At 44.1% G+C, this 27,156-nt stretch overlaps 1 protein-coding gene and 1 long non-coding RNA gene across 2 annotated transcripts; both read right to left on the bottom strand.

Annotated features, from left to right (window-relative positions):
- Positions 1 to 596: 596 nt before the first annotated feature.
- On the bottom strand, positions 597 to 18,772 carry LOC106565288 (NFX1-type zinc finger-containing protein 1). Its single transcript, XM_014132233.2, has 13 exons — positions 17,759 to 18,772; positions 17,287 to 17,573; positions 16,715 to 16,953; positions 15,117 to 15,242; positions 14,746 to 14,894; positions 14,385 to 14,528; positions 10,232 to 10,349; positions 9,599 to 9,828; positions 9,241 to 9,380; positions 8,378 to 8,678; positions 4,670 to 4,780; positions 4,462 to 4,557; positions 597 to 4,243 (listed from the first exon to the last, which is right to left on the bottom strand). The coding sequence occupies exons 1-13, from the start codon at positions 18,662 to 18,664 to the stop codon at positions 1,853 to 1,855; spliced, it is 5,238 nt and encodes a 1,745-aa protein (XP_013987708.2). The 5' UTR covers positions 18,665 to 18,772; the 3' UTR covers positions 597 to 1,852.
- Positions 18,773 to 18,903: 131 nt separating this feature from the next.
- Positions 18,904 to 20,854, bottom strand: LOC106565321 (uncharacterized). The gene is made up of 3 exons (XR_001319654.2): positions 20,552 to 20,854; positions 19,113 to 19,206; positions 18,904 to 19,020 (listed from the first exon to the last, which is right to left on the bottom strand). It is a non-coding gene; the product is annotated as an uncharacterized lncRNA (long non-coding RNA).
- Between the last annotated feature and the right edge of the window lie 6,302 nt (positions 20,855 to 27,156).

Raw genomic sequence — 27,156 nt, 5'->3', positions numbered from 1 at the left:
AAGTCAATTACGACGCCAAACTGCAGTCAGGTCAAGACCCTGGTGAGGACGGCGAGAACGCAGATGGGCTTCCCTGAGATGGTTTCTGACAGTTTGTGCAGAAATTCTTCGGTTGTGCAAACCCACAAGTTCATCAGCTGTCCGGGTGGCTGGTCTCAGACGACCCTGCAGGTAAAGAAGCCGGATGAGGAGGTCCTAGGCTGGCGTGGTTACACGTGGTCTGCGGTTGTGAGGCCGGTTTGATGTACTGACAAATTCTCTAAAACGACAGAGACACAACTTATGGTAGAGAAATGAACACTACATTCTCTGGCAACAGCTCTGATGGACATTCCTGCAGTCAGCATGCCAATTGCACTCTCCCTCAAAACTTGAGGCGTTTGGCATTGTGTTGTATGACAAAGCTGCACATTTTAGAGTGGCCTTTTATTGTATCCAGCACAAGGTGCACCTGTGTAATTACCATGCTGTTTAATCAGCTTTTTGATATTCTACACGTCAGGTGGATGGATTATCTTGGCAAAGGAGAAATGCTCATTAACAGGGATGTAAACAAATTTGTGCCCACAATTTGAGAGAAATAAGCTTTTTGTGTATATGGAACATTTCTGGGATCTTTTATTTCAGCTCATGAAACATTGGACCATTGTTCATTATATATTGCTTACACTGATCTGCCAGTGCCTTAAGTGCCTAGGGAGTAAGGGTTGTCTCTGGATGGGTCCACACCAAGTCAAACCCCTCCGCCCTGCTACCTAGTCACCTGACCATCACTTACAGGTTAGGGTCAAATACGCTATAACTCAGTTAACAAAATGTTCAGTAAATGTATTCAACTAATACATAAAGTAGGCCTATCCTAATTTAAATAAATGGCCAACATCCAAGACACAAAGTGAAGTTGCAGTTTATCTCCATAATTAACCAGGTCAAAATGGGAGAGACACTAACCCTAATCTACTCCATGCAAGGATGTGGTGGATGCTCACCCTGCCCACATCTCATCTCTGCTCTTTTCCCAGTGCTATTCAAATAACAGCAATTTTCCATATCAAGTTGCAGACAGTAGAAAAAATCATATGGGTTCCCCCAAAATACATACAGTATCCAGCACTTTGTATCCTGAACACTTGGTTTGTGCACAAGTGAATATTACTTACTTTTACAGTGTTTTCTTTTCATGCCAGAGTTGTTTTTCAGCTCCTTTATCATATTATATGAACTGAGTCAGCTGAATGATTAATGTGTGAATGTGTGTGTTAGAAAATCGTTTTGCAAACATATTGGATCATCTCAGATAATTGTATTACATTTGTGTAAAAGGCCAAAATTGCAAGTATCAAGCCAACTCTTTGTTAAATGAACAATACACTGCTGCCATCCATTGGTGTGACTGGAAAAACCACACTCAGTTGTCTAAAAATGTAGGCCCATCATCACACATAAAAATCCAGTCTAATTGTTTGCATAATTCATTATTGTTCAGTGTGTAATGATTTTTTTGGGATCAATCGTTCATTTTCAACTTTCAAGATCACACAGATACAGTAGCAAAAAGTCACATATAATTTCAGTATTGTACTCTGGGGTGACATTATTAAACAACACCTCTGCAAAATAAAAATGAAGATGTATTATACTTCGCGAAGCAGATTCATTTCATCACATTCAATGAATCATTTACTGTAATTTCAGAATTAAATATATCAATTTAATACAGCTATGCTTTCTGGAGTGCCAATTGGGATAACTGTCACATCAGTTATGACAAGTCACAATTAAACTGAAAACAATCTGTTTTTAAATCATCAAGGTGCATCAGATCAAAGTTCAGCACATTATTGACTTCGGATCACACAGCCTCTTGCGCCCCATCCATCTCTGATGCCACTCTGTTGCCACTGACCAGAACATGACTTGCTCCACCAATCGTAGCGTTGCATTCTGGACAGTTGCTATGCTCCATGGCCCGTCCACATTCTCCGATGGCGTAGATGTGATTGTTGGGACACTTGTACCAGTGTCCAACACTCAGGTTGATAGCTTTAACAATCATCATCCTTTCTTCATCAGTGATCCCCAGGCCAGTGCTTGGTAGCTTTTTATCCAGTTCTTTAAGTGCTTGCTTTACCAAGTCCTTGTCTTGCTGAGTGAATGGCTGCATTCTCTCCAGAACCTTCCTCATGGCTGTGACCTCAGCCTGAACGTGGACCCTACGGCCTGTTCCATTAGCCATCTTGCAGCGGGCGTTAAGCTCCGCCAAAAAGAAGAGCCTCTGTAGCTCGCTCTGCAGATCAGATGCCTGCTGCTCTGAGAACTTTTGGTGATGATCCATCAGCCACCTCAGGAACTCCGGAACCTTCTCGTCAAAGTAAAAGGTTTCTACGCTTGACATGTGCCCCCTACGAATCTTCAGCAGCTTGTTCAGTCTCTCAAGTAAGGCCATCTTGTTCTCAGTGATCCATAGTTCCTTTGCTGTGAGGTCGGAGGCTCTCAGTGTATCTCTAATCTGTATGTACTCCATAGGTAGATACCTTAGCAAGTCCTCCTTGTCAATCCATTGCTGCTTAAGGACCACCTTCTGTGCCTCAATATCTGACTGTGTTCCATTCATCTTCTCCTTCACTTTTTCAATTTCCACCAGACTCCGGTTGACATGAGCCCCGTACCGGAGATTCCTGCGGATGGGTGTGCGACACATGGGGCACTCCTTCAACTTTATTCCAGTAGCCTGCTGGTTCTCATCCATTCCCATGTATGTGTCCATGGACGTGGACTCAAACAAGTGTCCGCAGTCCTCTAGCTGAATGAAACAAGCCTCAACATCGTCCTCCGTACCAAAGAAGATCTCTGTTACCTCCTCGTGGTGGCAAACACGACACTTGTTGGGGCAGGGGTCTCCACACAGGCCGATGCATGGGTGCCCACAGTGCAAGGTTTTGGTACAGGGTTGGGTGCATGGTGGACGGTCACAAGGCTCATGGCAAAGCTTGCTGCAGCGCTGATGAGGGCACTTCCAGGCACAAGGCTCTATGCAGGGGGCACAGAGCTGGCCGCATGGCTTCATACAGACACTATGGATGCAGCGATTCTCACAGCGCATTTGACAGGGTGGGCATCCACGTGTACAGGGCTCCCGACACTTATGGGAGCAGACTAGGAGGCGATCACATTGGTGGAAACAGCCCATGTGGAAGCGGCCCTGGTGGCACCTCTGGCAGGAACCAGGACAGGAGTGGCCACACTTCAGCATCTGTTTGCATTGTGTCCTGCATTCTGGCTGTATGGTAGATGTCTTATAATGACAGGGATCTTCTTGCTTGTGTCCACATTTGAGCTCCAATGTGACCATCACCATGCAGGTGGTGGTGCAGGACTCCCCACACACCAAGGCACATGGATGCCCACACATGAGCTTCTGCTGACAGGGCTCCTGGCACACAAACTTCTCCGGAGCCTGGTGACAGGGCACCATCTGCTTGTGCTGGCACTGTGGTACAATCTTTTCTAACCGCTTAAGGCAGTCAGTAGGGCACTCCTGGTAGCACTGACGTTGGCATCGATGCCCCAGCTCACAAAGGACCTTCTGGCACTTCTTGTTGCATGTGTACTTTTTGTGCTCTTGGTCGTACGGGTGGCAGGCACTGGAGCACACGTGACCACAGTTCAAGCGGAACTCGCAGGGCAGGTTGCAGCCTCCCTCGGGAGCTTGTTTGAAGTCGTCTCCGCAGGACACTTTAATGTGTCGCTCAGGGTGGTTCTGGCAGCACAAAGTCATTGCAGGGCCCACTTGGTCTTTCTCTCGCAGCATGTGCAGGATGTTGCTCCAAAGCTTGACCTTTCCCAACATGTCCATGTTTCCAATGCAGTAGAGGCCCTTCTTAGCCCTTGACAGGGCTACACAGACACGGTTGGGGATGTTCAAGAAACCCACCTTCCCCTGTTTGTTACTTCGAACCAGGGACAGCAGGACAATATCATTCTCCTCCCCTTGATATTTGTCAACAACATGAACTTTGACCCCATTGAACTCTTTGGCTGGCATGAGGTTGCGCAGACAGTGGAGTTGGCCTGTGTAAGTGGTGAGGATGGTGATCTGGAATGGCTGGTAGTCCTGTAACAGGAGGTAGCGACACAGCGCTACCACGAAGAGGGCCTCGTGGCGGTTCTGGTGACTTTTTCCATCCTTGATCTCCTCTTCATAATAATTATGCTCCACAAAGAACATGTTTGAGTGAAGCCCCTGCAAGACAACAGGAGGTTGAATACAATGTATATTGGACCGCAACTAACTTCTAAAGCCTACACATATGGACAGTTTATCATGCTTTATTAATGGTACATTGAATTGACCACATGGGGAAATTAATTGATAAACAGCTTCAAATGTACTCCTGCTCGGAGGGAAACCACCATGTCAAAAATCTATGTATGCATTCATTTATGTATGCATTAATTTACCTTAACATTCTCAAAGTCCATCACTGAGGGGTGGTTCTCCAGCTCAGAGTAGATGTGAGGGACCAGGAGACGGGCAATGTCTGGCCTCATACGATGCTGTGTAGGATAGACCCAGAGTGAGAGGATTGGTCAGTGGAGAATGAAGAGCAAGGGTAATTGGTTTATCTGGTTTGTCCATATAAACTTCCCTACAGATTCCCACACGTACCTGGTAGTTTAGTCTGACATACGGAAAATCCATCTTGATCAGCCTCTCAAACATGGACACTTCAAGATTGAAGTTCTTGGCCAGGTCAAACACTGTTGCACTGGGCCGGAGCTAGGGGGACAATGGAGGTTGCACGCTACATAAGTACCCCTAAACCTCAAGAGAGGATGGCATGGACCACCTCATTTCAACAGTTTTAGACAATATAAACAGACAATAGAGTCGAGGAGATCACTGTTTTTAATATGCTGCTCACTACAGATGAATATTATGTTTTCGACTAAACCTGAAACATTTGCAGAAATGTTGATTTTAATGTGCATTGTCCCTGTCAAATAAATGTAATAAAGTAAAGAGTATGGAAAATATACACTTTAGGAACACCTTCCTATTATTGAGTTGCCCCCACCCCCCCACCCCCTTTTCCCCTCAGAGCAGCCACAATCCATTGGGGCATGGACTGTTTCGAAAGCGTTCCACAAGGATGCTGGCCCATGTTGGCTCCAATGCTTCCCACAGTTGTGTCAATTTGGCTGGATGTCCTTTGGGTGGTGGACCATTCTTGATACACAGGGAAAGTGATGAGCATTAAAAAAACAGCAGCGTTGCAGTGCTTGACACAAACTGGTCCGCCTAGCACCTACTACCATACCCCGTTCAAAGGCACTTAAATCTTTTGTCTTGCCCATTCACCCTCTGAATGGCACACACACAAACCATGTCTCAATTGTCTCAAGGCTTAAAAATCCTTCTTTAACCTGTCTCCTACCCTTCATTTACACTGATTGAAGTGGATTTAACAAGTGACAATAAGGGATCATAGCTTCAACCTGGATTCACCAGGTCAGTCTATGTCATGTTTTGTATACTCAGTGTTTATGCAAATAAACTCTGAGTAAAATCTTTGTATATTTTTTATTTTTAAGGGTACGTTTTACCCCTTTTTCTCACAAATTTTGTGATATCCAATTGGTAGTTACAGTCTTGTCCCATCGCAGCAACTCCAGTACGGACTCGGGAGAGGCGAAGGTCGAGAGCCATGCGTCCTCCGAAACATGACCCCGCCTCATGGGTCTCCCACCCCTGAGTCAATACTTTGTAGAAGCACCTTTGACAGCAATTACAGCTGTGTCTTTCTGGGTAAATCTCTATGAGCTTTCCACACCTGGATAATGCAACATTTGCCCAATTATTGTTTTCAAAAATGTTTAAGCTCTGTCCAATTAGTTGTTGATCATTGCTAGACAAAAAAAAATAATAATTGCCATAGATTTTCAAGCAGATTTAAGTCAACTGTAATTTGGCCACTAAGGAACATTCACTGTCTTCGTGGTAAGCAACTCCAGTGTCGATTTGGTCTCGTGTTGGTGGTAGTGACTGCCTATTACTGCTTATCACTTATTAACCATAATTTATTCACATTACTTTACTAAAATATTTCAGTTGCTTATATTTCATTTGTTTTATTTGATGACTTTATTATTTTATTCCAAGTCATCATCACATCTCTATTGAGCTGCTGCCTATCCTGTCTGACAAAATGACTATTCTGGAGTTCATACTTTTATGTATTTTCAGGTAGAGATACGCTACATCTCCAAAAGTATGTGGACACCCCTTCAAATTAGTGGATTCAGCTATATCATCCACACCCATTGCTGACAGGTGTATAAAATCAAGCCCACCGCCATGCAATCTCCATAGACAAACATTGGCAGGAGAATGGCCTTACTGAAGACCTCAGTGACTTTCAACATGGATGCCACCTTTCCAACAAGTCAGTTGGTCAAATTTCTGCCCTGCTAGAGTTGCCCCGTCAACTGTACGTGCTGTTATTGTGAAGTGGAAACGTCTAGGAGCAATAGCGGCTCAGCCGAGAAATGGTAGGTCACACAAGCTCACAGAACAGGACCAGGACAAGAAAATTTAGTCGGAAGCTTCATAAAATTAGTTTCCATGGCCAAGCAGCCACACACAAGCCTAAGATCACCATGTGCAATGCAAAGCATCAGCTGGAGTGGTGTAAAGCTCGGCGCCATTGGACTCTGGAGCAGTGGAAACGCGTTCTCTGGAATGAATCTGGCAGTCCGATGGACTAACGTGGGTTTGGCGGATGCCAGGAGAACGCTACCTGCCCGAATGCATAGTGCCAACTGTAAAGTTTGGTGGAGGAGGAATAAAGGTCTGGCGCTGTTTTTCATGGTTCAGGCTAGGCCCCTTAGTTCCAGTGAAATCTTAACACTACAGCATACAATGATATTCTAGACAATTCTGTGCTTCCAACTTTGTGGCAACAGTTTGGGGTAGGCCCTTTCCTGTTTCAGCATGACAATGCCTCCGTGCATAAAGCGTGGTCAATACAGAAATGGCTTGTAGAGAGTGGTGTTGAAGAACTTGACTGGCCTGCACAGAGCCCTGACCTCAACCCCATCAAAAACCTTTGGGATTAATTGGAACGCCGACTGAGAGCCAGGCCTAATTGCCCAACTGCAGTGCCCGACCTCACTAATGCGCTTGTGGCTGAATGGAAGCAAGTCCCTGCAGCAATGTTCCAACATCTAGTGGAAAGCCTTCCCAGAAGAATGGAGGCTGTTATACAGTAGCAGCAAAGAGGGGACCAACTCCATATTAATGTCCATGTTTTTGGAATGAGATGTTCGACAAGCAGGTGTCCACATACTTTTGGCCATGTAGCGTACCTCGCAAAGCAACAGCTGCTCTCTATATACCGTCACGATTGCGCATTCTTGTCTATTCCGTAGCAGACGTAAAAGAAACGCAGAATGGATAAGTAGATGCACAATGAATTATGGTCACTGTAGTTAATTTCCACGTTTTATGTGAATACTATGTAGAATATTGGCCTGTTGGAAACTACAACTTCCTACTGGATATGATTTATCTCTGTGCAACGTGCACATTGAGCTCACAGAAAAAATATTAACTAAATGGAATTCAAATAATTGAACTGATGTTGATCAATTAGTTGTTTAAAAAAATTGTTCAGCACTACCCATCTACCAATAGGTACTTTTCTTTACGAGGCATTGAAAAACATCCCTGATCTTCGTGGTTGAATCTGTGTTTGAAATTCACTGCTCGACTGAGGGATCTTACAGATCATTGTGTGTGTGGGTTACAGAGATGAGGTACTCATTCAAAAATCATGTTACACACTATGATTGCACACAGAGTCCATGCAACTTATGTGACTTGTTAAGCAAATTATTACTCCTGAACTTATTTAGGCTTGCCATAACAAAGTGGTTGAATACGTAATTCCACTTTGACATTATGGGGTATATCGTGTAGGCCAGTGACACAAAATGTATATTTAAACCATTTTAAATTCAGGCTGTAACACAACAAAATATGGAAAAAGTCAAGGGGTGTGAATACTTACTGACGACACTGTATTCACTCAGAGCTAAAAGGAATTAAGTCAAGTTATGTAAGACCTTATAGCTGGGTGTGCTGGATGAACTCGTAGTTTAGCTCCAAGCAGAGTTGGATGTTGATTGCATTTCAATCCCAGCCAATTAAGAAATGAAAATGACCATGGACTTTCAATTTAAAAAAAGCCCAGTTTACATTAGGAACTTGAAAAATGTTCAAGCACAATGTCCAGTTGGATTCCTGGATTTATTGGAATAACAGTGACATCTTTAAGAGGGAGTTGACCATGCCTGACCAATGAGTGTCCTGTACCTGTTGGTGGTCTCCAATGAGGATGAGATGCTGGCAAGTCTGGCTCAGAGTGGTGATGGTGTGGGCCTCCAGTACCTCCGCCGCCTCTTCCACGATCACCAGGCGGGGACTCACTTCCTGCAAAGCTTTGCGGCATCTAGCAGCCCCCGTAGTCGTCATGCCGATGACCTTGGCATCCTTCAGGACAAATAAGTCCTCACGGAGACGAATCTCAGCCAGACGCTCGGATGCGTCCTGATAGTCCTGCTCAGCCTGCTGGGCTCGCATACGCAGCTCAGTCCGGTAACGCCTCACCCATAACCTGCAGACACAGAGCAGCAGTAGATTACGTCATTGAGTAGCATTTCACTGCAAGACCACTTTTATATAGTCGAAATAAGTATGACATAACAATTATATAAAACCCATAGAACAGGTGTGTTTACCAGACATAATTATACAGCACAATCAAAATCAGAATATCTGAGATTCGTAATAATGCATTGAGCAGAGTCCTTTATTACTTGTGTGACTTACGGAATCAATCAAACAGGCTGAAGCTGTGACTTAACATTACATTTTGGGTTTAATCCAAGATAGCTTTTTAGCCGGCACACAACTGAGCCTTGCACTAGTCTTTTCCCCAGTCAGATCAAGCCAAGTGCACACCTGTGTGGTCTGTGTGGCCATGATGACTTTGCATTCACAAGCTAAGCACAGTTACATTGCCACGGTGACAGAAAGTTTTATAGAGCAAAATCTTGCCTTTGAGGTGAGGGGATTAGTGCATACATTTTCTCTGTAATTAGTTGACATAATTATGCTCAATGGGAATAAACGCTCTCGCAGAATGCCGTTGCCTAGGGGATGAGGGGGAGTATTACCGGTACAGTCTCCATCTGTCTGGCAGACTGAGAGTCCACACATCCAGAATGGTGTCCTCCTCATCCTCACTCACGGCTGAGCTCCTGCCCAGCTCCCTCCTAATATGATGTTTCATCTTCCTCTTCTGTACCCGCTGCATCTGCACACATACAGAGAGACACGCAGGCTTTTCAAATAACTTTAACAACACTTTAACTCAGCACCTGTCTTTCTACAATACTCCTAAGCTAAATACTTTAAAGCAGGAGGTTGTCATTTTAAATCAATAAGCAGCTTAATTGGTTTATGATTCACATGATTTATGATGCAATGTCTTTTGGTTATATTGTTGGATCAAGGTTAATTATTGGTTCTCACCTCCCAGCCTTCTTCACTCTGCTCTGCCTGTATCTCAGTGTTCTCCAGGTTCATGGCCAGCATCAGTTCCGCCATATCTCTGACTATCTCCTCCGTCTTTCTAAGATCTTCATCCCGACCATGATGCATGTTTGAGGCTTCTACAAAGCGTTCCGCCTGGATCATGTCTGCCTCCTCCGCTATCTCGATCAGGTCGTCCTCTTCCTCTTCAGCTTCGTCCATTTCCCCATCTATCATAAAATAGAGAGGTGAAAATGGGTGAGGAGTGAGGACCAGAGTTTCTAACTTCCTAGTAGTTCTCTCAACATGAAAATGAGCACTGAACTCTTTTTTTCCCCCATATAGTTTCAGTTAGGATCAAAGGGAGTTTTAAATTAAACAAAAAGAGTTCAAAGAGACTAAATAATATCAAATAAAATCAATCAAGTTTATTGGTCGCCTACACAGATTTGTAGATGTTATCGCAGGAGCAGCGAAATGCTTGTGTTGATAGCTACATGAATAATATATTCACAAGCAAGGTTGACAAATACAATCCCACAAAGAGAAGCATTTCTCTGCACGTGTTCCATTTATTATCTGTCTGATCATGTTGTCTTGTCTTCTCTCTGTGGTACTGCAGTGGCTTCTCACCTGCATTGCAATTTTGAGGATGTGGCGTCCTCTGCTGGAAGACAGTGAAACCTAATCCCAGCCACTCCATAATAAGAGACGGCTTCTTCCCACCATTGCTCTCAAAGCCATCCAGTGCCTGAGGATTACATATTAATAGTAAGTATTGTCTCCACTCTGGCCAATGACAGATTATCACAGTTCAACATCGTTTCATAAAGCTTTTCTGGGAATGCCAGACCTACTTTTTGAATCTCAAGCCTTGTAGAGGCAGTTGGGGTCAGCGTACTCATATTAGTTGTCCTATCCGACGATAACATCAAATCCAGTCAAATTGTATTTGTCACATGCGCAGAATATAACAAGTATAGACCTTAACCGTGAAACGCTTACTTACAAGCCCTTAAACATCAATGCAGTTAAGAAAAATAATAGTTAAGAAGAAATATTTACTAAATAAACTAAAGTAAAAAATAAAAGAGCAACAATAAAATAACAATAATGAGGCTATATACAGGGGGTACCAGTACCGAGTCAATGTGCGGTGGTACAGGTTAGTCGAGGTAATTGAAGTAATATGTACATGTAGGTAGGGGTAATGTGACTACAGTGGGGGAAAAAAGTATTTGATCCCCTGCTGATTTTGTATGTTTGCCCACTGATAAAGAAAGGATCAGTCTATCATTTTAATGGTAGGTTTATTTGAACAGTGAGAGACAGAATAACAACAAAAATATCCAGAAAAACACATGTCAAAAATGTTATAAATTGATTTGCATCTTAATGAGGGAAATAAGTATTTGACCCCCTCTCAATCAGAAAGATTTCTGGCTCCCAGGTGTCTTCTATACAGGTAACGAGCTGAGATTAGGAGCACACTCTTAAAGGGAGTGCTCCTAACCGCAGCTTGTTACCTGTAAAAAGACAAATGTCCACAGAAGCAATCAATCAATCAGATTCCAAACTCTCCACCATGGCCAAGACCAAAGAGCTCTCCAAGGATGTCAGGGACAACATTGTAGACCTACACAAGGCTGGAATGGGCTACAAGACCATCGCCAAGCAGCTTGGTGAGAAGATGACAACATTTGGTGCGATTATTCGCAAATGGAAGAAACACAAAAGAACTGTCAATATCCCTCGGCCTGGGGCTCCATGCAAGATCTCACCTCGTGGGGTTGCAATGATCATGAGAACGGTGAGGAATCAGCCCAGAACTACACAGGAGGATCTTGTCAATGATCTCAAGGCAGCTGGGACCATTGTCACCAAGAAAACAATTGGTAACACTCTACGCCGTGAAGGACTGAAATCCTGCAGCGCACGCAAGGTCCCCCTGCTCAAGAATACATATACATGCCCGTCTGAAGTTTGCCAATGAACATCTGAATGATTCAGAGGACAACTGGTGAAAGTGTTGTGGTCAGATGAGACCAAAATGGAGCTCTTTGGCATCAACTCAACTCGCCGTGTTTGGAGGAGGAGGAATGCTGCCTATGACCCCAAGAACACCATCTCCACCGTCAAACATGGAGGTGGAAACATTATGCTTTGGGGGTGTTTTTCTGCCAAGGGGACAGGACAACTTCACCGCATCATTTGACGGGGCCATGTACTGTCAAATCTTGGGTGAGAACCTCCTTCCCTCAGCCAGGGCATTGAAATGGGTCGTGGATGGGTATTCCAGCATGACAATGACCCAAAACACACGGCCAAGGCAACAAAGGAGTAGCTCAAGAAGAAGCACATTAAGGTCCTGGAGTGGCCTAGCCAGTCTCCAGACCTTAATCCCATAGAAAATCTGTGGAGGGAGCTGAAGGTTCGAGTTGCCAAACTTCAGCCTCGAAACCTTAATGACTTGGAGAAGATCTGCAAAGAGGAGTGGGACAAAATCCCTCCTGAGATGTGTGCAAACCTGGTGGCCAACTACAAGAAATGTCTGACCTCTGTGATTGCCAACAAGGGTTTTGCCACCAAGTACTAAGTCATGTTTTGCAGAGGGGTCAAATACTTACTTCCCTCATTAAAATGGAAATCATTTTATAACATTTTTGACATGCGTTTTTCTTGATTTTGTTGTTGTTATTCTGTCTCTCACTGTTCATTTAAACCTACCATTAAAACTATAGACTGATCATTTCTTTGTAAGTGGTCAAACGTACAAAATCAGCAGGGGATCAAATACTTTTCCCCCCCACTGTATGTATAGATAATAAACAGCGAGTAGCAGCAGCGTAAAAAAAGGGGGGGTGGGGGTCAATTCAAATAGTCCGGGTAGCCCTTTGATTAGCTGTTCAGCAGTCATATTGGGGGTAGAAGCTGTTTAGAAGCCTTTTGGACCTAGACTTGGAACTCCGGTACTGCTTGCTGTGCGGAAGCAGAGAGAAGAGTCTTATGACTAGGGTGGCTGGAGTCTTTGGCAATTTTTAGGGCCTTCCTCTGACACTGCCTGGTATAGAGGTCCTGGATGGCAGGAAGCTTGGCCCCAGTGATGTACAGGGCCATACACACTACCCTCTGTAGCGCCTTGCGGTCGGAGGCCAAGCAGTTGTCATACCAGGCAGTGTTGCAAACAGTCAGGATGCTCTTGATGGTGCAGCTGTAGAACTTTTTGAGGATCTGAGGACCCATGCCAAATCTTTTCAGTCTCCTCAGGGGGAATAAGCATTGTCGTGCCCTCTTCACAACTGGTGTGTTTGGACCATGATAGTTTGTTGGTGATGTGTACACCAAGGAACTTAAAGCTCTCAACCTGCTCCATTACAGCCCCGTTCGATGAGAATGGGGGAGTGCCTGGCCATCCTTTTCCTGTAGTCCACGATCATCTCCTTTGTCTTGATCACATTGAGGGAGAGGTTGTTGTCCTGGCACCACACTTCCAGATCTCTGACTTCCTCTCTATAGGCTGTCTTACTGTGGTCGGTGATCAGGCCTGCCACTGTTGTGTCGTCGGCAAACTTAATGATGGTGTTGGAGTCGTGCTTGGCCACACAGTCATGTGTGAAAAGGAAGTACAGGAGGGGACTAAGCACTCACCCCTGAGGGGCCCCCGTGTTGAGGATCAGCGTGGAAGATGTGTTGTTGCCTAACCTTACCACCTGAGGACGGCCCGTCAGGAAGACCAGGATCCAGTTGCAGAGGGAGGTGTTTAGTCCCAGGGTCCTTAGCTTAATGATGAGCTTTGAGGGCACTATGGTGTTGAACGCTGAGCTGTAGTCAATGAACAGCATTCTCCCTTAGGTGTTCTTTTTGTCCAGGTGAGAAAGGGCAGTATTGAGTGCAATATAGATTGTGTCATCTGTGGATCTGTTGGGGTGGTATGCAAATTGGAGTGGGTCTAGGGTTTCTGGGATGATGGTGTTAATGTGAGCCATAACTAGCCTTTCAAAGCACTTCATGGCTACAGAGTGCTACGGGTCAGTAGTCATTTACATGCTGACCACACCGCCCGTGTCGCATGCGAGAGCATTGCAAAATAAAAGTACACATACATGTTTTTCAATCATTGCACCCATACTGTTCGCACGCGTCTGCGTAGCCAGGTGCTAAAATAGAAGTTGGTTCTATTTGTGACACTTGATGCGCTGCAAGTCCCGCTTCTCCCATCTCCTCATTGGTTTTTAGGAGCATATACCCACGTGGGTGATTGAAAGATGAACTGAGGCCCACACTCCAGTCCAGTTGGTGGTAGTAATGCACCTTAACGTTGGTTGCCAACCGCCATATGAAGTCCAAAGAAGCCTGAAGGAGGGATTACTAGAAACAAACTCGTTTTACTCTTTTATCTGTGGATGAATTATTGGAGTAGAGGACCTTGTGCATTTCAGGTAAAATAACAACCCAATGTTTATATCCCAGGACAAATTAGCTAGCAACAGCAAGCAAGCTAGCTAAATTGCCATAAATGTTTAAGGCTTTTCGACCTGTCCCCAAATTAATATAGCTGGTTCAAAGTTTATTCTGATATTTCAACCTGCGTGTCCTGATCGCGTCTGGTGTGGGTGGACAAAATCAACATGCGCGCGATTGCGGGTACATAGTTCTAGTAGTAGCTGTGGTGATGGAACTATTAGTTATAGTCGTAGAAGTAGTCACCAGCCTGATAGTTGTAATTATAAAGGTTGGACAGAGAGGCTAAAAATCTTTATATTTTATAGTGCTATCAAAGACTCACTGGCTGTAGCGTCAGGCTATCCCAGTGTTTCTCTGAGATGAACTTTTGGAGGTACTGCTCCCTTAGGACGCCCCGAAGACTGCACTCCAGCTGCACAGACTGAGTCTGGATCTTAGTCTCTTCTGTCCGCAATGCATCATAGATCTGAGGGGAAACAATATTCTGAACATCACTATGTGATATTATTTCGCTGATTGACTTTTCCCAAAAGATAGCCAACCTGACTGTTACTTTCCTGACAAAAATGAAAGCTGAGCTACATTCACTTCAATAGCTACATTTACAATTTACATTTGAAGACTATTTCTAAAATGTTCACATATTGGTCAGTGTAACTTTCAGGTTTCAAGTTGGGCCTCACCTCACTGTTGGCATGGCGAAGATGTTGCGGTAGTTTGCGGCGGAAGTAATGGGAGCTTTTCAGCTCCCTCAGGGTGAAACGCTTCAGGACCTCACTGTTGCTTTGCCCACCCACTCTCACAATACCGTCTGGTAAAAACTTGTGGATGCCTATGGTGCACATTATTTAACAAATTAAAAAGGTGCTCATACATACAACAACAAAAGTGCCTTTCAGAATTATCTTTGGTCAAACACAAAATTATGGTATGTAGCATCTGAAATTCTTCAAGAATGGCTTGATGTGGAAAATAACTTAATTTGAGAAGCAAAAGTAGCGTGAGATGTGTGCATTGCATCCATAGTGCAATGTTGAGAAAAAAGGAGGACTACCTTCTAGGAACTGGTCCAGAGCGTGGTTGGTGTAACAAACCACCAGCATGGGGGAGGTGAAACCTCTCCCCATCTCCTGATTGGTAAGCAGAGCCTGGGCGATCTTTAGTCCTGTGTAGGTCTTCCCTGGGATTATGAGTAAGGAAAGAAAACAAATGTCTAAAAGTGTTACACTCCTGCAGAGCTGTTGCACTAAAGACTATGTTACATGAAGCAACGTGGCACAATTTCTCAGCTTTTGGCCTGGACATTTTTATGTGTATACAGTACCAGTCAAAAGTTTGGACACACGTACTCATTCAAGGGTTTTTATTTATTTTGACTCTATTCTACATTGTAGAATAATAATAGTGGTAAAAGACCAAGTCCATATTATGACAAAAACAGCTCAAATAAGCAAAGAGAAGCGAGAGTCCATCATTACTTTAATACATGAAGGTCAGTCAATCCGGAAAATTTCAAGAAATTTGAACGTTTATTAAAGTGCAGTCGTAAAAACCATCAAACGCTATGATGAAACTGGCTCTCATGAGGACCGCCACAGGAAAGGAAGACCCAGAGTTACCTCTGCTGCAGAGGAGAAGTTTATTAGTTACCAGCCTCAGAATCTGCAGCCCAAATAAATGCTTCAGAGTTCAAATAACAGACACATCTCAACATCAACTGTTCAGAGGAGACCGCGTGAGTCAGGCATTCATGGTCGAATTGCTGCAAAGAAACCATTACTAAAGAACAACAATAAAAAGAGACTTGCTTGGGCCAAGATACATGAGCAATGGACATTAGACCGGTGGAAATCTGTGCTTTGGTCTGGTGAGTCCAAATTTGAGATTTTTGGTTCCAACCGCCATGTCTTTGTAAGACGCAGAGTAGGTGGATGGTTGATCTCTGCATGTGTGGTTTCCACCGTGATGCATGGAGGAAGAGGTATAATGGTGTGGGGGTGCTTTGCTGGTGACACTGTCTGTGATTTATTTAGAATTCAAGGCACACTTAACCAAAATGGCTACCACAGCATTCGGCAGCGATATGCCATCCCATCTGGTTTACGCTTAGTGGGACTTGTTTTTCAACGGGACAATGGCCCAACACACCTCCAGGCTGTGTAAGGGCTATTTGACCAAGAAGGAGAGTGATGGAGTGCTGCATCAGATGACCTGGCCTACACAATCACCTAACCTCAACCCAATTGAGATGGTTTGGGATGAGTTAGACCGCAGAGTGAAGGAAAAGCAGCTAACAAGTGCTCAGCATATGTGGGACCTCCTTGAAGACTGTTGGAAAAGCATTCCACATGAAGCTGGTTGAGAGAATGCCAAGAGTGTGCAAAACTGTCAAGGCAAAGGGTGGCTACTTTGAAGAATCTAAAATATAAAACATATTTTGATTTAACCCTTTTTTGGTTACTCCATGATTCCATATGTGTTATTTCATAGTTTTGATGTCTTCCCTATTATTCTACAATGTAGAAAACAGTAAAAAAATAAATAAAGAAAAACCCTTGAATGAGTAGGTGTGTCCAAACTTTTGATCGGTACTGTACATTTACGTAAACATGATCTATTCAATATGTATGACTTATTCAAAATGTATTCCACCTGTGCCTGGGGGTCCCTGGATGATAGCCAGCTCCTTGGTGAGTGCGAGCTGAAGGGCTCTCATCTGAGACTCGTCCAATCCCAGCTGCTCCATGGGGGGCCAGGCTTCAGGTTCCAGGGTGTGGAAGCTCTTGATACTGCTCTTAAACTCAGGCACCGCAATAGCAGACAGGTCATACGTATCTGCCCTGGGCAGGTAGGCAGGAGGTTCGACGTCTGAGCTGCATTCCACTATATACCTATAATTTACATGTCGTCATAAATCATAAATGCCATTCTTCATTACAAGAATTGACATGTGGTGAACATAATTTCTGCCAAATTCATCTAGCAGCTGGTGGAAGAATTAAGTCACTCACAAATCATGTTAAGCACTTTAAGATCAGAAGCATGGAACTGTATCAATACAATCTGTAATTCTCATTGTCAGAAAAGCATGATGAAAACCCAATATTTTGTCTTAAGCTTGTCCCAAAGCTGATTAGCCGACTCTATCTCATAGCATCAACAACACTGGTGCATTCACAAGCTAATTGTTGAAATTAAGAACGACAGACAGACAGTACACCGACCTCTGAAAGGGAAGATTCTCTACCTCCAGCTCCTGCAGCCCTTCGAGGACGTAACGGTAGGCCTCAAAGTAGGCTGTGGTCTCCACCATGAGGAAGGATTGGTGGGCCTCCACTCCGGCCAGGGCTCGCCTGCTCTCCCCTAAGAAACTGAGCTGGACAAAGCCCTTCTCTAGCTCCTTGGGGTCCCGATCCGACACAGTAGCAAACAGGAAGGTGTCAAAGTTGTCACATGACATGCAGAGCAGGGAGCCGTATATCAGCCGCTTTGAGTTTTGCCAGCGGACAAACTGTGCGGGACAGAGAAGAACATGAACATATATTTGAATACACTCATCGGATATGGAAAAACATTGTATGTATTAATGTAATTTCAAAGAGTATTGTATAATCTCACTATATTTTAAGTTATATAACTACACAATGTTGGTAAGTTATCATTTTTCTATTCAAATACTCAATCAAACTCACTGACCTTAAGAGGATGGGAGTCAAACTGGACCTTATAGGCCAAACCAGACGGGGTACACAATGGAACCACCAGTCGAGTGTCAAAGTACACTCTGATGTCATCAAAGCGGCACTTTCTCAAAGGGATGTCTTTATTGCCCAGGTCCTGCTGGCTCTGAATCAGCTGCTGGATGCCCTCTCGAAGAGGCCTCACAAAGTCCTCTCGCATGAGCCGGAAGTGCGTGTCCAGGTAGAGCAGTCCGCTGGCGTAGCGTTGGGAGATGAGGTTGGGCCTGAGGTAGGATCTCTGGTCCTGGTGGAACTCTTTGGGGGTGGGGTAGATGGGCAGGGTCCTGAAGTCGGCCTCCCCAGGTGGGGCGTCTTCCTGGGGGGTGATGAAGGAGTAGTTGTCAGACCTCAGAGTGCCCTCCCTGGCTCTCTCCTGGAGGTGCTCGACCAGGCCCTGGATCCTATCCAGGTTCTCCTCCGTCTGCTCCAGGACGTCCACCCCCACGGCTCGCAGGCTTTTGATGACTGGTCTGAAGAGGGCCACTATCATGGACACCCCCTTTATAGAGCTAGCTGGGAAGATGCTGAGCACCTTGGAGAGAAGGGTCATGATGTTGTCCAAGTGCTGGGGGTATTGTTCCCGGCGAGTGTGGTCAAACTCGGATCCCATTCCCATCACGTAATGGGGCAGGATGGTTCGGAGGAATCCGGAATCCTTGATTAAGCCAGTCAAGTACTGTACGGTTTGGCGGTCGGTTTTGGACAAGAAGGCCTTGCATAATACTTGGCAGAGAAGCTGAACAAGGTCCTGTCGCATCTCTCTCTCGTCGAGGAGATCTTGCAGTCCATCGTTGGAGGCCAGAGTGATGGCTACCTCTGAAGGGTCTTTCCCTGACAGCTCCTCCAAGGTTTTGTACTCCATTGGATGAACCTGAAGGGTGCCACCGTCTATAGATCGTCCTCTCCCTCCCCCTCTTCCTCTACCACCCCTTCCTCTACCTCCCCCTCTCTCTCCTCCTCTGCCTCTCCCTCCCCCTCTATCTTCTCTGCCTCCCACTATCTCCCTTCCTCCTCCTCCTCCTCCCACTCTACCACCCCTACCCCTGGCATCCTCCCCTGCTCTTCCTCTTCCCTTCCCTGCTCTGTCATCTCGCTCTCTCCTATCCTCCCTCGGGTTCCCCCCATTAACCCCTCTCCTCTCTTCCCTGGCCCCCCTACCTCTTCCCCCTCTCCCTTGGTTGGCTATCCCTTCCTCTTCTCTCTGACCAGCCTCAGCACCTGAGGCAAACAACAGGGAAATCTATATCAATTTAAAGAAGGAAATGCCAATCATGTTTTGCTTCTCCAAAAGAAAAAATACATCTCCTTACCTCTTCTGTGATTGACATGGTTGGCTCCTCCTCTACCTCTCCGTTGCCCCCCTCTGTTTGGGGGATCCATTCAGGATGACTTACTATTGGTCCTCTAAGACAAGTAATGAAACCCAACACAATTTGAATGTTTATAACAATGGAATTTACAATTTCTTAAAATGGATTCCAAAACAGAGGCAAACTTGATATTTATGCATGATTGTTTTATATTGTGGTGGATTATGTGTGCCATCTAATGGATACAGCAAGAGATTACATTGAAATGGCATAGGTTTAATTTCTACAGAAATGTCATCACTTGGATACAGTCAGTGAATACATAATACAATATAACAGTCTGTTGTCAAACTAAATCTGTATACCTTCGAAACCAAAGGTGACGATTTCACCCTCAAAATGTCAGTTTTAGCATGGACTGTCTTTTTATGACAGTTATGCAATGATGCAAATAGTGAATGCTTTGCTAATTTTGAAATTAAAAACACAATTTGCCAAGTGTGTAAACCAAGTGATTGTGATATTACATACAATTTTGTGTACTGAAGAAAAATATAAACGCAACATGTAAAGTGTTGGTCCCCATGTTTCATGAGCGGAAATAAATGATGCCAGAAATGTTCCATACCTACAAAAAGCTTATTTCCCAAAAATGTTGTGCACAAATTTGTTTACATCCCTGTTAGTGAGCATTTCTCCTTTGCCAAGATAATCCATCCACCTGACATGTGTGGCATATCAATAAACTGATTTAGCAGCATGATCATTACACAGGTGCAACTTGTGGTGGACAATAAAAGGCCATTCTAAAATGTGCAGTTTTGTCACATAACACAATGCCACAGATGTCTCAAGTTGAGGGCGCGTGCAATAGGCATGCTGACTGCAGGAATTTCCACCGGCGCTATCGTCAGAGAATTGAATGTTAATTTCTCTACCATACGCCGTCTCCAACGTCGTTTTAGAGAATTTGGCAGTATGTCCAACCGGCTTCACAACCACAGACCACGTGTAACCACGCCAGCCCAGGACCTCCACATCCGGCTTCTTCACCTGCGGGATCGTCTGAGACCAGACTACCAGACAGATGATGAAACTGAGGAGTATTTCTGTCTCTAATAAAGTACTTTTGTGGGGAAAAACTCCTTCTGATTGGGTAAGGCATAGGCCCACCCACATGGGAGCCAGGCCTACCCATGGCTGCGCCCCTCCCCAGTCATGTGAAATCCATAGATCAGGGCCTCATGCATTCATTTAAATTGACTGATTTCCTTATATGAACTGTAACTCAGTAAAACCGGACATTGTTGAATGTTGTGTTTATATTTTTATTCAATATATTTACTTGTTATTTACTAGAGCCGAAAGTGTGGTCGCCTGATACATTTTCTATTCTAGAGCGTTCGATAAAACAAAGCGATATAAAATGAAAAACATACCTTGTTATGAACTTGTGATTGTTTTTGTGATTCCTGTCCCAATTTTCAGACTACATCAAACGTTTTAATATGTGGATTTCAGTTGTCCTTGTCTGGTTGACAGTAATGATCAGTTTAGTCCTTCTCTGCGGGTCAGTGTTGGTGAATTCACCTATGTGAAACTAGCCACAATAAGGATAAACCACAATAGTGGAATTTGCAGGTCGCCTTCAAAATAAAAGCCCCATTGAAAGTGAATCAAACGGATACAAATAGTGTAATCATGCCATATTTGGAGTAAATAATGCTAAACAAGGCCATAATGTTGTTAAATAAATCCAACAAGAGATAATAATTAGTTAATTTGACACAACAAAAAATGTGCAGTTGAAATCACACTGTCGATGTATTAGACTTTAGAATGGCATTGGGGCCATACTTATAAGCACTGTCTGTACAGCCTAACCTATGGATGTTGAAACCATGAAATGGGGTATCAGACTACTCAGTGACACTCACACAACACAACTGTGTAGAGTTTACACAAATATTAGCATCTTAGCTCTCATTGCAGGACTTAGACTGTGGGAAATCACCTTTCCAGTCAGTCTATTGTATGTATTGGACATTCATATTATTATATATATATATATATGGAAAGGTGACAAAAAAGTTAAGACGCATTTCCATTATGGTCCTCATGAAAATACATGAAAAGAAAACCTAAACAAGATTATAACATGAAAACAAAATACATCTCATCAATAGGGAGGAAACCATACAAGAAATAAAATAGATTACCAAGTAACATTCATTGAAATAATTATACTTTCTTTAAGCCTGTGCTGTATTAAGCATTTTGCCCATAAACCATTACTTAAGGTTTACTGTATCTTCAAACTCTCTAGCGTAGGGATGGATTTTATATGGTTTGGTACACCATCCCATTCCTCTGCACCAGTGTTAAGGAAAAAGTGTTTTACTGCCATGCTCCTATAGCGCAGCGGTCTGATACTGGCAACACTAGCTCTGGTGTGATGGCTATCAAATGAAATGTTATTTGTCACACGCGCCGAATACAACAGGTGTAGACCTTACAGTGAAATGCTTACAAGACCTTAACCAACAATGCAGTTTTAATAAAAATAAGTGTTAAGTAAAAAATAGATAAGTAAAAAATGTAAAATAAAAGTATCAAACCATATACAGGGGGTACCGGTACAGAGTCAATGTGCGGGGGCACCGGTTAGTCAAGGTAATTGAGGTAATATGTTCATGTAGGTACAGTTAAAGTGACTATGCATAGATAATAAACAGAGAATAGCAGCAGCCTAAAAGGAGGGGGACAATGCAAATAGTCCGGGTAGTCATTTGATTAGCTGATCAGCAGTCTTATGGCTTGGGGGTAGAAGCTGTTTAGAAGCCTATTGGACCTAGACTTGGTGCTCCGGTACCGCTTGCCATGCAGTAGCAGAGAGAACAGTCTATGACTAGGGTGACTGGAGTCTTTGGCAATTTTTAGGGCCTTCCTCTGACACTGCCTGGTACAGAGGTCCTGGATGGCAGGAAACTTGGCCCAAGTGATGTACAGGGCCGTATGCACTACCCTCTGTAGTGTCTTGCGGTTGGAGGCCGAGCAGTTGCCATACCAGACAGTGATGCAACCCATCAGGATGCTCTCGATGGTGCAGCTGTAGAACTTTTTGAGGATCTGAGGACCCATGCCAAATCTTTTCAGTCTCCTGAGGGGGAATAGGCTTTGTCGTGCCCTCTTCACGACTGTCTTGTGTGTTTGGAACATGACAGTTTGTTGGTGATGTGGACACCAAGGAACTTGAAGCTCTCAACCTGCTCCACTTCAGCCCCGTTGATGAGAATGGGGGTGTGCTCGGCCCTCCTTTTCCTGTAATCCACAATCATCTCCTTTGTGTTGATCACGTTGAGGGAGAGGTTGTTGTCCTGGCATTACACAGCCAGGTCTCTGACCTCCTCCCTATAGGCTGTCTCATCGTTGTTGGTGATCAGGGCTACCACTGTTGTGTCATCGGCAAACTTAATGATGGAGTTGGAGTTGTGCCTGGCCATGCAGTCATGAGTGAACAGGGAGTACAGGAGGGGGCTGAGTACGCCCCACTGAGGGGCCCCCGTGTTGAGGATCAGCGTGGTGGATATGTTGTTACCTACCCTTACCACCTGGGGGCGGCCCGTCAGGAAGTCCAGGATCCAGTTGCAGAGGGAGGTGTTTAGTCCCAGGGTCCTTAGCTTAGTGATGAGCTTTGAGGGCACTGTGGTGCTGAATGCTGAGCTGTAGTCAATGAACAGCATTCCCACGTAGGTGTTCCTTTTGTCCAGCTGGGAAAGGGCATTGTAGTGTGCAATAGAGATTGCATCATCTGTGGATTTGTTGGGGCAGTATGCAAACTGGAGTGGGTCTAGGGTTTCTGGGATAATGGTGTTGATGTGAGCCATGACCAGCCTTTCAAAGCACTTCATGGCTACAGATGTGAGTGCTATGGGTCGGTAGTCATTTAGGCAGGTTACCTTAGTGTTCTTGGGCACAGGGACTATGGTGGTCTGCTTGAAACATGTTGGTATTTCAAACTCAGTCAGGGACAGGTTGAAACTTGCCTGTTGGTCAGTGCATACTCAGAGTACATGTCCTGGTAATCTGTCTGGCCCTACGGCCCATGATTGTTGACCTGTTTAAAGGTCTTACTCACATCAGCTACGGAGAGCGTGATCGCACGGTCGTCTGGAACAGCTGATGCTCTCAAGCATGTTTCAGTGCTAGTTGCCTCGAATCGAGCATAGAAATAATTCAGCTCGTCTGGTTGGCTCGTGTCACTGGGCAGCTTGCGGCTGTGCTTCCCTTTGTAGTCTGTAATAGTTTGCAAGCCCTGCCACATCCAACGAGCGTCGGAGCCGGTGTAGTACTATTCAATCTTCGCCCTGTATTGACGCTTTGCCTGTTTGATGGTTCGTCGGAGGGCATAGCAGGATTTCTTATAAGCTTCCGGGTTAGAGTTTGGGACGGCAGGGTAGCCTAGTGGTCAGAGTGTTGGGCTAGTAACCGAAAGGTTGCAAGTTCGAATCCCTGAGCTGACAAGGTACAAACCTGTCGTTCTGCTCCTGAAGAAGGTAGTTAACCCACTGTTCCTAGGTTGTCATTGAAAATAAGAATTTGTTCTTAACTGACTTGCCTAGTTAAATAAAAGAGTCCTGCTCCTTGAAAGTGGCATCTCTACCCTTTAGCTCAGTGCAGATGTTGCCTGTAATCCATGGCTTGAGCCTCTAATGAAATTAAAATAACCAGACAGCTAACTGGGGGCAAGGCCATGACCATCAACAGTTTGTTCAGTTCCCTGAAATTATTAGGACCAATGCTGTCCTAGAGCTGAGCTTGAGAATAATTCTCATTGGTTTGTTTTGGGCCGTTTGAACTGTATTATAGCACTGTACAGCCTGTGGATGTTGCACCCATTAAATGGGAGATCAGCCTACTCAGTGACACTCACAGAACACAACTGTGTAGAGTTTACACAAATAGTAGCATCTTAGCTCTTATTGCAGGAGGTCAAAGGGTTGTGAGGCTAACCAGTGTGAAATGGCTAGCTAGTTAGCGGTGCATGCTAGCAGTGTTTCAGTTGGCGACGTCACTCGATCTGAGACCTTGAAGTAGTTGTTTCCCTTGTTCAGCAAGGACCACAGCTTTTGTGGAGTGACAGGTAACGATGCTTCGAGCGTGAATGTTGTCGATTTGTTAGAGGGTCCCTGGTTCGAGCCCAGATTGGGGCAAAGCGAGGGATGGAAACAAGACTGTTACACTAAGATGCTAATATTTGTGTAAACTCTACATAGTTGTGTTCTGTGAGTATCACGAAGTAGGCTGATACCCCATTTCATGGGTCCAACATCCATAGGTTAGGGCGGCTGTATAGTGTATATAAGTATGCCCCCAATGCTATTCTAAAGTCTCATCAACAGTCCAATTTCAATATATTTTTTGGTCAAATTATCTAGTTATTGACTTTTGTTGAATTTATGTAACAATATTCTGACCTTGACTATCATCGTCTAGGTCAAATATGACATGATTCCACTATTTGCCGTTGGAATCTCTTTCAATTGGGAACTTTTATTTTGAAGGCAACACGGAAATTCCGCTATTGTGGCAAAATAATCCTTATTGTGGTCAGCTTCACATAGGTACAGTGGCATAGGGGGCGATAACGTAACGTCGGGCAAAAATGTACTACTTAGCAGACCCTCTTATTCAGAGCGAGTTACATTAGTGATTGCATACATTTGAATACCTTTTTCGTCCAGCGGTCGTGCGACAGCAAGCCAAATTGATGTTGTGATGTCGTCGCGGCAACGAAACGTAATCTAGCTTCAAATCAAGGAGCCAATAGCGATTCTCACATAAAAATAGTTGGCAACACTGAGTCCATGAGGCGCTCTTCAAATGGGCACTGGCCGTTTCCTGTTAGTTTCGTTTTCCAAATGATATGCTGCGTTCCAGTGGGAAGTCGGAAATGTTCGACTTCCGAGTGTTCGAAAAAAACTGGGAACTCTAGAAATAAATTGCTCCTGGCTGGGAAAAATCGATTTGAACGGTCACACAACTTGGAATTCCAACTCGGGATTCTTGCCTCTTTCCAGAGCTCTGAATTTCTGACCTGAAAGTCATGAATTGACCTCGTATTTTTAGGAGTTCCCAGTTGTTTTGAATGCGGCAATATATAATAGGTGTGTGCCGAACTCGTCGTATACGTTTTATCACACTTGAAACTCGTAATAGGATTTACTAGTGATAGAAAAACTCGGAGGTGCGCTTTAAATGCCAATAAAGCCTATACCACAAATAGAACAATGAGACAGATATTTCACTGGCTGTATAAATGTGAAGCATCTGCTTAGCGGTTCCGCTCATTACTAAGAGGGCTCCCGGGTGGCGCAGCGGTCTAAGGCACTGCATCTTAGTGCTGGAGGCGTCACTACAGACACCCTGGTTCAAATCCAGGCTGTATCACAACTGGCTGTGGTTTCGAGTCCCATAGGGTGGCGCACAATTGGCCCAGCATCATCAGGGTTTGGCTGGTGTAGGCCATCATTGTAAATAATAATTTGTTCTTAACTGACTTGCCTTTTTAAATAAAGGTTAAATTTAAAAAATAATAATAAAGAAGGAATCCCAGGCCGGTAGATGGAATGAGATGGACTTTAGAGGACATTCTGCAAATGTTCTCATTGATGAAATATTTGATGTCAATACAGTTTTCTATTCCCAAAACTAGAATCTGCTACGAACAGAGTGAATTAAGTTTTGTAGACTGTATCCTTTGTAAATGTTTATTAAAAGTTGTTGTTTAGGAGCACAAGGACGAATTGAGTTTTAACACAGCCGCACTTCACAGCGTAGGCGTTCCCTAACAGAAATATGCAAATACCGCTAGCTAGCTCGTTCTTGGCTCTGCCCCCCTCCCTGCTTGTTCTGCCCTATGACTCATTTGTTCCTCATTAAAATGCAAATCAATTTATAACATTTTTGACATGCGTTTTTCTGGATTTTTTTGTTGTCATTCTGTCTCTCACTGTTCAAATAAATCTACCATTAAAATTATAGACTGATCATTTCTTTGCCAGGGGATGAAATACTTTTTTCCCTCACTGTATGTGTTATTTCCTAGTTTTGATATCTTCACTATTATTCTACAATGTATAAAATAGTAGAAAAACCCTTGAATGAGTAGGTGTCCAAACTTTTGACTGGTACTGTATGTAATCAAGGTATGTTTTTTATTTTTAATGAATTAGCAACAATTTATAAAAACCTGTTTTCACTTTGTCATTATCGGGTAATGGGTGTAGATTGATGAATAATTTGTATTTATTTAATCCATTTTAGAATAAGGCTGTAATGTAACAAAATGTGGAAAACGTTAATGGGTCTGAATACTTGTCAAATGCACTGTATGTTTTCAGTACTAGATTCATTCTCTGATCCTTTGATAGGGTGGACAACATGTCAGTTCATGCTGCCTGAGCTCTGGTAGGTTGGAGGACTTCCTCCGGAAGTTGTCATAATTACTGTGCACGTCTATGGAAGGGGGTGAGAACCTTGAGCCTCCTCGGTTTCTATTGGAAGTCATTGTACCCAGAGGACAGAAGCAAGCTGTCCTCCGGATACACCATGGTGCTAGCCTACGGAGTGCTGCTGAGGCTACTGTCCACCTTCATTGCAAAACAGTGTTTTAATCAATTATTTGGTGACATGAATATATTTAGTATAGTTTTATCTAAAATGATAACTTTTATATCTTTATTTTTATGAAATTCACTGAGGATGGTCCTCCCCTTCCTCCTCTGAGGAGCCTCCACCGCTCAATTACTTCGACAAACCCGTACCTCTGCACATTGTCTCGGTAGCCCTTGTATATAGCCTCGTTAATTTCGTAAGTAAGCATTTCACGTTAATTGTACTCGGTGAATGTGACAAATAAAATGTCATTTGAACCCATAGGAATCCCCACCCAGTTGACTACTTTAAAATGGCAGAAGCATGGTGGAAGCCCTCAATGGCGCTGCCCATGCTAAAACTGCCTTTTGGCCACTAGAGGCTTATC

Source organism: Salmo salar, chromosome ssa12, assembly GCF_905237065.1.
Source record: "Salmo salar chromosome ssa12, Ssal_v3.1, whole genome shotgun sequence".
Taxonomy (NCBI): Eukaryota; Metazoa; Chordata; class Actinopteri; order Salmoniformes; family Salmonidae; genus Salmo; species Salmo salar.
This window is presented reverse-complemented; position numbering and strand designations above follow the sequence as displayed.

Coding starts and splice junctions, on each gene's coding strand:
- LOC106565288 (XM_014132233.2), bottom strand. CDS start 18,664: ATGGAGTACAAAACCTTGGAGGAGCTGTCAGGGAAAGACCCTTCAGAG. Junction 17,574..17,758: donor TTGACTCCCATCCTCTTAAG/GTCAGTGAGTTT, acceptor TGTCCCGCACAG/TTTGTCCGCTGGCAAAACTC. Junction 9,381..9,598: donor AGAGTGAAGAAGGCTGGGAG/GTGAGAACCAAT, acceptor GTATGTGTGCAG/ATGCAGCGGGTACAGAAGAG.